This window comes from Osmerus eperlanus, chromosome 6 (assembly GCF_963692335.1).
Source record: "Osmerus eperlanus chromosome 6, fOsmEpe2.1, whole genome shotgun sequence".
Classification (NCBI taxonomy): Eukaryota; Metazoa; Chordata; class Actinopteri; order Osmeriformes; family Osmeridae; genus Osmerus; species Osmerus eperlanus.
The window spans coordinates 1,919,273-1,930,610 of NC_085023.1; the positions used below are offsets into that span (position 1 = coordinate 1,919,273).

General features: G+C 45.2%; 1 protein-coding gene and 1 long non-coding RNA gene across 3 annotated transcripts in view; one reads left to right on the forward strand and one right to left on the reverse strand.

Moving 5' to 3' along the window:
• LOC134021879 (uncharacterized) overlaps nt 1-11,338 on the reverse strand; it is a 317,808-nt gene that overhangs the window by 183,503 nt on the left and 122,967 nt on the right. The window lies entirely within an intron of this gene.
• Nucleotides 811-11,320, forward strand: pyroxd2 (pyridine nucleotide-disulphide oxidoreductase domain 2). 2 transcript variants are annotated; one of them, XM_062462920.1, is made up of 16 exons: nt 811-1,089; nt 1,510-1,529; nt 1,794-1,887; nt 2,099-2,172; nt 2,854-3,009; nt 4,131-4,284; nt 4,408-4,469; nt 4,562-4,659; nt 4,848-4,989; nt 5,268-5,402; nt 5,723-5,795; nt 5,916-6,069; nt 6,231-6,385; nt 8,965-9,071; nt 10,321-10,441; nt 10,862-11,320. In XM_062462920.1, the coding sequence occupies exons 1-16, from the start codon at nt 972-974 to the stop codon at nt 10,930-10,932; spliced, it is 1,734 nt and encodes a 577-aa protein (XP_062318904.1). In that variant the 5' UTR covers nt 811-971; the 3' UTR covers nt 10,933-11,320. The 2 variants fall into 2 exon arrangements, with proteins under 2 accessions (XP_062318904.1, XP_062318905.1); XM_062462921.1 differs by lacking the exons at nt 811-1,089; nt 2,099-2,172 and having other exon boundaries at nt 1,117-1,529.

Here is an 11,338-nt window from a genome sequence, read left to right on the forward strand (position 1 = left end):
TAAATAAATGTCAAGCTTATTTACGTTTTGGGGGGCATATTTTCAGTTAGCAGATGGTACAGTACTGTTTGAATCGCGATTCCATCTTCTACTGCCGGTAACGTCGTAGAATAATCTTCAAAGGGGATTCTTTATTAATGAATGAATGCAATGAGTAGGCTAAATGCATGAAAATATCACGAGAAGGGAAAAACTTAAAAGGACGTTTAAGTCATAGAGATTAGGTAAATTTTTACACCGGTCTGCCAAATGTATTCGTTTTCATTCAAAGATGAGGCTGCCTCTTGCAGGGGAAATGAGAAGACATCTATTTCATTCTACACTTCACTCGTATTTTGAGTTGTAAATGAGCATCAAAAAAAATGATTTTAAATCTATGTAATCTTTATAAATAATAAGTATGCATTTTTATATAAAATATACAGAAATATCAGTTGTAAAAAACGGACCCCTGTGCAACCGACGCAAGCAAGCACACCCTACAATTTCCCCAGAAATTGTACCCTCTCTAGTATTTTGTGATATTCTTGCAGGGTTATACAAATCCAGTAAAACCATGGATCTCATGATGAAAACCTGCAGAACACTGACTACCTTAACAGTATAGGATTGCTGTCTATTTTGCTGTGGGTTTTCCTACATAAAAGATTCATAATATCCCACTGGGTACTCAAGATGGAAAATGGCCGCAATAATCATTTGGGACTTCTAGGAATCCTGCATGGAGAACTTGGACTTGAACTTTATGTAAGGTGGGGGCGGAGTTGTGCGAAGTTCAGGTTGGGGTATTTGGGTTGCAAAGTTGGCTGGCTCGGAGTGGGAGGATTCTTGTTGGATTGTAGTTTATGGGAGGGGGTGCGGAGTTGTGCTAAATTCAGGCTGGGGTATTTGGGTTGCAAAGTTGGCTGGCTCGGAGTGGAGTGGGGTAAAAGAAGGGGAGGTAACCAGACGAAAGTTACGTCAAGATTGCCATGGCTGTAGCGGGGTGGACAGGCCGGGCCCGACAGGCAGTGACATCCCTTGGGTACACTACAAGACGCAGCCATTCGGCCGTCAAATCTCAGTACGACGCTGTCATCATCGGTGGAGGTAAAGCTGATCTATGTGTCAGCCAATCTGCAACGGTGTCGCAGAACTGTCTGCTTTCGCTGCTTTCGTTTCGCTGCTTTCTTTCTTGGGGAAACAACATTCACGACTACATGTAGCATTTTTGACTTGTTCTGCCGCACCCTGATCTTGATATAGCCAATGAATTTGACACGAAATGGTCGCATACACACTTTGGACTCAACTATAAAAGTTTGAAGTCGCTCGCGTTCATGCCGTTATCACCATTTGCTTTTAAGAATCGTTGCACAGTTGCACAATCGCAAAGTATTAAAAAATCTGTACATGCTAACATTTTAGATAATTAACCTCGCTTTATAATTGATTTATAGCAATCACGTGACCCTCGTTTTAAATTTTAATCTGTACATTGAACATTCACTAATTGGACTGTCATTGCAGGACACAATGGATTGGTAGCGGTGAGTCTTCTTCATCCCTCCTCATATTCAGTGATTTCATAACACTCTTAAGCTTGCCCTCTGGGTGTTGAAGTCTTAGGCAGTTTGTGAATTATAATGTATTGCTATGTGTTTGTGTGTGTGGGTGTACCTGTGGCATTGCGTGTATTTTGCTTCATCTGTGTGCATGTACACTATGGAGTTTTGCATTTGTTGGGTGTTAGTGTGTGTGTGTGTGTGTGTGTGTGCATCTGGTTCAATGTTTTATTTTGTGTGGGTGTCCAGGCAGCCTATCTGCAGAAGGGGGGGCTGAAGACAGCAGTTCTGGAGCGTAGACATGTGTTGGGAGGGGCAGCTGTGTCGGAGGAGATAATCCCAGGTGAGGAGCACTCTTCCTGGGGAAGTGTCCTGGCATGGCAGCCTCTTGGCCTGGGCTTTCATATAATATTGTCATGCTATCTCTATTCAGGCCTTTTATAAACCATCTATACTCCAATTGTCCATGTACAAATTACTGCAATAAACAGACATAAACCTGTCATTGATTTACCTTTTGCAATTTTGATGTGTGCACGTGTGTGTGTTTGTAGGATACCACTTCTCCAGGTGTTCTTACCTGCTCAGTCTGTTGAGGCCACACATAAACAGAGACCTGGAGCTCACGGTGAAGCCACAGTAAAGCCACTGCATGTTGTGCTGTCAGGCTGGGCTGGGCTAGCATGTAGCACTCTGTATGTTGTGCTGCTAGGCTGAGCTAGCATGTAGCACTCTGTATGTTGTGCTGCTTGGCTGGGCTAGCATGTAGCACTCTGTATGCTGTGCTGCTAGTCTGGACTAGCATGTAGCACTCTCTGTATGCTGTGCTGCTAGGCTGGGCTAGCATGTAGCACTCGGTATGCTGTGCTGCTAGGCTAGACTAGCATGTAGCACTATGTATGCTGTGCTGCTAGGCTGGACTAGCATGGAGCATACTGCATGGTGTAGATTTAGGCTGGGTTAGCATGTAGCACACTGCATGCTGTGCTGCTAGGCTAGACTAGCATGTAGCACACTGCATGATGTAGTGATAGCTTGGACTAGCATGTAGTACACTGCATGCTGTGCTGCTGGCCTGGACTAGCATGTAGCACACTGCATGCTGTGCTGCTAGGCTGGGCTAGCATGTAGCACACTGCATGCTGTGCTGCTATGCTGGACTAGCATGTAGCATGCTGTCTCTCTGTGCTTTGAGCTGGAGAGCTGTGTAACCGGGAGAGGATTGGTACATGAATTAAAGGTTCAGAACCTCTCATGTATGCCGGTGTAGGTGAATGACACATGTCTTGACGTGTAATTGTGTGTGTAGAAACATGGGCTGAAGGTGTATATGAGGGACCCCCATGCCTTCACCCCAATGCTGGAGGAGGGGGTGGGGGGAGCTCCCCCCAGGGCTCTGCTTCTTGGGGGAGACCTGGCCATGAACCAGAGGGAGATCAGCAAGTTCTCAGAGAAGGACGCCAAGGTACGAGCCTCCATCAGTCCCAACTCTCTCTCTCTCTCTGATGCTCACATCCTCTCCCTGTCTCTATTCAGCCCGGCTCGCAGTTCAGTACACAAGCTATGAACATGGAATGGGGGGGCATTGTTATACTGGCATTAAAGATCCTGTAAAGTGGAATTGAAAACGACTTTTACATTTAGTCATTTAGCAGACGCTCTTATCCAGAGCGACTTACAGTAAGTACAGGGACATTCCCCCGAGGCAAGTAGGGTGAAGTGTCTTGCCCAAGGACACAACGTCAGTTGGCATGACCGGGAATCGAACTGGCAACCTTCGGATTACTAGCCCGATTCCCTCACCGCTCAGCCACCTGACTCCCACTTTTAAGTTCACCACACCACAGAAGAATGTGTTATTAACTACCCATCCAAAAAAAACACTGACAAGTATGTTAAATTAGGCTTTGAAATCGTGAGAAAATCAGCAGTCTTCTCTGCTTGAGACTGGAGGGGCGTGTCGCCTGAGGGAGCTGAAGCTCCGCCCCTCACTGGAAGCGCTGCCTCTCTGAAGTACCTACGACCCAGATAATGGACGCTATGTCAAGCCAAACAAAACGGTATAGAATTTGAATTTATTTGTTCAATGAGTGAAACAGGTGCCGCCTATACAAAACCTAAGCTGAAAACGGAAGAGAAACTGTTCAACTGTCTAACTCCACATTTCAGTGCGACAAAGTTTTTGCGCTTTGCACATGCTTTCAGGAACTCATTTCACACGTATATAATGTACTGAGAAGCAAATCATGGAATTTGCTTTACAGGATCTTTAAGTAGAGGTAGTCACAAAGCCGAACTGACGTGTGTAGTCAGAGCCGGGACACACACTAGATCTCACTCTCTCTGTCTCACTCTCTGTCTCACTCTCTGTCTCATTCTCTCTGTCTCATTCTCTCTCTCTCTCTCTCTCTCTCTCTCTCTCTCTCTCTCTCTCTCTCTCTCTGTCTCTCTCTCTCTCTCTCTCTCTCTCTCTCTCTCTCTCTCTCTCTCTCTCTCTCTCTGTCTCTCTCTCTGTCTCTCTCTCCCTAATCTACTACTGTACTACTCAATATTCTTAATTCCTCCCTTCCTCTCTCTCTCTCCCAGGCTTTCCCAGAGTTTGTGACCCACCTGGAGAAGCTGGCTGGGGCTATCCACCCCCTCCTGGACGCCCCCCCTGTGGACATCCCTGGGATCATGGGGGGGTCACTCACCAAAAGGCTGGTTGCCCTCAAGACTCTGATTCCCATGGTCAAGTGTGGTAGGGCTGGCTTCATAGTTCTGACCTACCTGTGACCACCAGAGCATGGAAATAACCTTTAGCTCTGCTGTGGAAGTTTTCAGTTTTTAATCTTCTTGATCATACTGTTATTTGTTTGGACAGGTATGAAATTGGGCAACAATATTCCAGACTTCTATGAGATTATAACAGCGCCAATAATGAAGGTTTGTGTGTTTGACAAACAACTCAGAGACTCAGAGAGTCACAGATGGCGTATTACTGTAAACCGCTCCTCCTCTCCTGTCTCCTGGGTCAGATCCTGAATCGCTGGTTTGAGTCAGAACCTCTCAGAGCCACCCTGGCCACAGATGCTGTCATCGGAGCCATGACCAGCCCCAGCAACCCTGGCAGTGGGTAAGAACACACACACCTAGACACACACTCACTCACAGGTACACACACACACATTCGCAAGCACACACGCTCACAGATACTCACACATAAACATGCTCGGAGGCACACACAAACACACACACACACACACACAATAAGAACTCCTGCATGTAGACACGTGTACAGTGCCTCCCCCCTCGGCCCCCCAGGTATGTGTTGCTGCACCATGTGATGGGAGAGCTGGAGAAGGAGAAGGGGGCGTGGGGCTACGTGGAGGGGGGCATGGGTGGGGTGTCCAAGGCGATCGCCAGCTCTGCCCGCTCCCTGGGAGCAGATGTCTTCACTGAACAGGTGAGAGCTGAACCTGGCTCAGGTGTGATGGAAGTGGATCACACCTGTTCAGGAATACTTGATGTGCAACACTTTGTGTTCTGTTTGCTTTATTCGTGTGTGTGTGTGTGAGATTGCTGGTTTCTCTCTGTGTTGCTGTTTGTGTGTGTGTTTCTGAACGTGTGTGTGTTTCTGTACATGTGTGTGTGTGTTGCTGTGTGTGCGTGTGTGTTGCTGTACATGAGTGTGTTGCTGTACGTGTGTGTGTGTTTCTGTGTGTGTGTGTGTGTGTGTGACAGAATGTGCAGCAGGTCCTGGTTGGGGCGGATGGCTCTGCCAGGGGGGTGGTCCTGCAGGATGGCACAGAGGTCCACAGCAAGGTGGTTCTGTCCAACGCCACACCCTACCTCACCTTCAAACATCTGGCCCCTCAGGTAACAAACACCTGGCCCCTCAGGTAACAAACACCTGGCCCCTCAGGTAACAAACACCTGGCCCCTCAGGTAACAAACACCTGGCCCCTCAGGTAACAAACACCTGGCCCCTCAGGTAACAAACACCTGGCCCCTCAGGTAACAAACACCTGGCCCCTCAGGTAACAAACACCTGGCCCCTCAGGTAACAAACACCTGGCCCCTCAGGTAACAAACACCTGGCCCCTCAGGTAACAAACACCTGGCCCCTCAGGTAACAAACACCTGGAGAGTGTGTGTTTGCTGTGTTTCAGAGTGTGTGTGTTCTGTCTGCCCTCCAGGGGTCCCTGAGCCCAGAGTTTCTCAAAGCTGTGGACCAGATTGACTACACATCCCCCGTCACCAAGATCAACGGTACGCTGGTGGAGCTGCTCCCAGCTCTGCCTCACCCTGAGGCTCTTCACCAGGAGCGGTGATGAGCCACGCTTGTAAGACTCACCTCATGTGTGTGTGTGTGTGTGTGTGTGTGTGCAGTGGCGGTGGACAGGCTGCCTAACTTCCTGGCCGCTCCCACCCCTGATGGCAAGGCGGGCCCCCACCACCAGTGTTCCATACATCTGAACTGTGAGAGTGTGGAGTTGCTGGAGACGGCTTACAAGGATAGCCTGGATGGACGACCCTCGTCCAGGTACACACGCACGCACACACACACACACTCACACACACACACTCACTCACTCACTCACTCACTCACTCACTGTCTCTATATTAACAACTTGTGTATCTCTCTCTGTCATCATCCCTCTTTCTCTCTCCCCCCTCTCTGGTTCTTTCTCTGTGTTCTTCCAGGCCCATGCTGGAGATGACGATCCCCTCAGTGCTGGATTCTACTCTGGCGCCCTCTGGCTGCCATGTGGTGTCACTGTTCACCCAGTTCACCCCCTACCACCTGCAGGGGGGCCGGGACTGGACGGACCAGGACAGGGAGGCCTACGCCGACTCAGGTGAGAGGCACAGCACCAGAACACGGCCAGGAAGACTCACAGGAGACTAGCATAGGACTCACAGGAGAGAGACAGAGGACTCACTGAGGACTCCCAGGATATTTGTGTTTATAACATGGTCTGGGTGAATACTCGATTCTGATTGGCTGCAGGGGTGTCCGTTATCAGGTGATAATGTACACCTACTAAGTAGTTCCAGCAACACTGTCTGTTCACCGTTCAAAATTATTGCGCTGTCTACATAGTATGAGCCTGTACAAAGTGTCTGTAACCATAACAACAGTCAAAGCCTCCGTTTACAATTTTGAAAGACTTTAACAAGCTAACATGTCATTACAACGAGTGATTTCAATATTTATTTTAACCTATTTGGACTTTTCTGAATGTACTGTGTCAGTGTCACGTAACCGCTCATCTCACATGCCCTTCGCTATTCACCTCGCAAGTCAATCTACTAGGGGTTCAGATGGCTGAGCGGTTAGGGAGTCGGGCTAATAATCATCACAATGTTATTGCCTTTGAATCTTGCTAGAAAAACATTAGCTTTCGGGCTAATAGCTCAGCCAAAGGAAAGCCGGTGTTGGTTCTATGAGCTGAGTGGACTAGAAATATCAGAGTTGGCTAACGTTGAAAAACGTTAGATTTCTATTGCAAAACACATGAAAACATAAATTAATGTTTGTAAAAAAAATAGTTGGCAAGTGACCATGGTATAAGCGGGATAATGCCGTTCGAGGTGTACAATATCACCTGATAATGGATTCCGCGGAAGCTGCGCTCCCCTGCGCGTCGGACGGTTCATGCCTCCGCATTGTCCATTATCAGGTGATAATATACACCTCGTTGGGCATTATCCCTTACTTGACTCCCAGGAGACAGGACTGTTTAGACCTCTCTAACCCTATAGTCCAGTCATTTTAAGCCAAAATGGGGGTCAACCTAGGAAAATAGCAACAGAAGCAAACTCAACTGATTTTGTATGGAAAAAAAGAATCCCATTAGGGGAACGTTTCGAAAAAGACCCAAATATAGCCTAATCATACGCCTATTCATTCTTTCTCTTCCTTGAATAGGCTAAACATTTGAACCTTTAGATATCACGTGAAAATTACTGAGTTGATTACTTACATTAAGACAAACATTTTTTAAATTGTTTGATAACATGGGCAAACGGTGCATTATAATGTATGTGCTAATTTGCATAAATACCACAACATATCTAAACATTGGATATAGCCAGGTGAAAATGTCTTATAGAATCTTGTTGACATCTTACAGTAAAAGACTATAGAGGAAAACAAATGTCACCATAAGGGGCAGAGATTCAGTCATTCATTCAAGGTCCACTCAACTGTCAATCAACTGTCACTAAGCTGTCACTCAGGTAAGAAAGATTTCCTTTTGTTTCTCCTACATGGATTATTCAACCTACATTAATAAAACATACCTGGTGATCAATACAATTTATTGGGAACATCTGGATGTGTGTTGAGCTGTGGTACGACTATTATTGGTGAAACGACCCAGCCCCAAACCCCATCTCTGCAATAATAATTAATTAAAGATGGTTTAAAGTACTTCTTCCTGCCTCAATGTATTAATGCTCATGGGTAGCCTAAATGGGTTCCATTCAGACCTTAACATTAAGTATTTTACTGTAATATGTCAACAAGATTCAACAAGACCTTTTCACCTGGCTAACCCAACGTTTAGATCTGTTGTGGTATTTATGCAAATAAGCACATACCTAATTAGATTATGCACCGTTTGCCCATGTTAACTTACAATTTAAAAAAACTTGTAATACATGTATTGTTTGTCTTGATGTAAGTAATCAACTCAGTCATTTTCATGGTGATATTTAAAGGTTAATATTTTTACCCTATTCACGTGAGAAAAATAATGAATAGGCTTATGAATAGGCTATATTTGGGTCTTTTTCGAAACTTTCCCCTAATGGGATTCTTCAGGTTTTTTTTTTCCTTATTCAGGACATATTGAGGATACAAAATCAGTTGAGTTTGCTTCTGTTGCAATTTGTCCTACCTTTTTTCGTAATGACTGGACTACTAACCCTCTTACAGGGGATGACAAACATTAGTGGAGGATTGAGTGCAGTTCTTAAAGGCCTTGCATTCATCTGTGGTGTTTTTATACATGCACACTCAGGGTATAGAATCTATTATTATTACAAGGTAGGGGTGGGAATCGTTTGGTACCTCACGATTCAATTCGAATCGATTCTTGGGTCACGATTCAGTAAAAAATCCATCACGATTTTTTCGATTCACGATTTTTTATTTTTTTTAATCAAATTTCTATTTAATATATGCCTACATTTGATTCCAGTTTGCTGTGATAGGCAGTTAAGTGTTCAATCCCATGGCATCAAAACTCATTGTCATAAAAAAAAGAAATTTGATATGAATCGCTAGAAGACTGAATCACGATTCAAATGCGAATCGATTTTCCCCCACCCCTTATACAAGGTGACTGTCCTCTTAGTAGAAGTTTCCAGTACTTTTTTGCTCATTTGTTTGTTTCTTGTGTGTTTGTTTTATCTGTCTGTGTGTCTCTAGTGTTTGGCTGGGTGGAGCAGTACGCCCCTGGTTTCACAAGCTCCATCGTGGGCAAAGACATCCTAACCCCGCCAGACCTGGAGAGAATCTTTGGACTCACTGGAGGGGTGAGTGTGTGTGTGTGTGTGTGTGCGCAAGTAATTGTTTAACCTGTCCTCAGTATAGAATGTTTAACTGTTAGATGACATAGCGGATACAACTATGTTAGTGAGAGATGATGACATGATGGATAAGTCAGAGGAAACCAAACCAGAACACATAGGGGAGCAAGTGAGTCGGGTGGAGGCGGTGGGGGGTGGGTCCCAGGGACAGGGATTTATGGGTGTGTCTGACAAGCTGCTTTACCTAAAATCAGACTGCTGTTGTCTGAACCAGGAAGTTGTTTGCATCCCAGTGTCAGCCTGAACCCACAGCCAGGGGCGTTGTTAGACATAAAGCTCTACTGGGGCAGAGGCCCATATTCATATCCCTTTTTCTTTCAAGCTTGCTGCGCACAATGCACTACTAGGCTATAGAAACTCCCCTTGCTTAACCCATTATACAACAGTTCAGGTTTGATATCAGCTTTGGCAGGGACATCAATAGTTAATGCGAGCGTGCACATTATTTTTGCATTAATTTGAGCGCAAATACTGTTTTTGAGCTTTATGTTATATTGTTTTTATGTTTTAGTCCAAATAAGATGATAGGCCTCGGTAGGCCTATCATTTAGAAACTTTCTTTAGTTTTGTAATGTTTTCTTAGCCTACCTCAATTCTGACTTGTGTGCCGAGTCCAACACCTGGAATTCTGTGCTGCAGTGGCTATTTGGCAAGCTCAGAAGAGCGCGCTGACATGGAATTCTGTGGGCATCGGTTTGTGTTTTCTGCTTTGATTCTGCTTTGATTTTACAAGCATTAATTGGGATACTGCGTACATTTTTTCCGGGATTATAAATGTAAATGAATGCACTGACTAATAAAGTTAATTGTTAAAGTAAATTCAACTCAAACTTTTGATTTTACTGGGGCACAGCAGATTTATACTGGGGCACGTGCCCCAGTAAAAAGGGTCTAACGATGCCCCTGCCCACAGCCCAGAGTGTCCCCCTGTATCTACTGTGCAGTTAGGAGACACAAAAGAGACTAGACCATGTTAGACTGGGTTTGGACTAGACTAGACCATGTTAGCCTGGGTTTGGACTAGACTAGACCCGACTGGACTGGACCGGACCACTGGTATTAAACAGCTGCTGACAGACAGATAAAGACAGATAGAGAGAGATACAGAACAAGAGACAGAGACAGAGAACATAATTTCTGGATAGTGAAAAAGAGTGAAATGTTAAAGGGGCTCTTGGTGTTTTCTTCATTCCAGAATATTTTCCATGGCTCCATGTCATTGGACCAGCTGTACCTGGCACGACCTTTGCCCTCTTTCTCTGACTACCGTTCACCAATCAGAGGGCTGTATCTTTGTGGCAGTGGCTCCCACCCAGGTTAGTAATGCAGGTTTTGGGACTTCTAATAGTGTGTGTGTGTGTGTGTCTCCATGTGTTTATCACTCTGCATGCCAAGATTATGGTTAGCTGACCTTTGGATAGGTTCTGAGACATATGATAAGGAAATTAGGTTGTCATGGCTTTGGAACTGTTTCTTATGTTAGACATACACAGTACATACTATGTAAAACAGTAAGCATCCATTGTTTTAATTAAATTGTGACTGTCAAACTGTCTGTTGCTCTTGCAACTGTCTGTGGCTCAGTCACCTGACTGTGTCTGTGGCTCAGTCACCTGCCTGTGTCTGTGGCTCAGTCACCTGACTGTGTCTGTGGCTCAGTCACCTGACTGTGTCTGTGGCTCAGTCACCTGACTGTGTCTGTGGCTCAGTCACCTAACTGTCTGTGTTTCTCATAGGTGGTGGTGTGATGGGCTCCTCGGGATGGAATGCTGCGCAAACTGTCATGGCCGACCTGCGACGTGGCTGAAACCCTGAACCCTGGAGAGAGGGAGGGAGGGTGGAGAGAGAGAAAGGAAGAGAGAGGGAGAATACAATGAGGTGGAAAGAGTAAAGGATAAAGACAGAAAGCAATTGTTTTTATTTGCATATTGTTGCCGCAAAGAAAAACAGCAACGTTTAAGTGAATGTGACATTCACTTAAAACTGCTAGACACTCCAATGTTTAAACTTTAGAATTATACTCATAAAACATTCCGAAAAACAATGTTTTCATGTTGAAATGAATGAATCCGGACCAGATGTGCAGTGTTCTCATTCTACAAGGCTCTTGAAGTGCTTAATTAAAACCATGTCCAAAGATTGTTTTCCATTCTCTTATACAACAGCTTCAATAAACAGTAATGTCCCTCTTCTGCGATCTATCTTTGTGTATT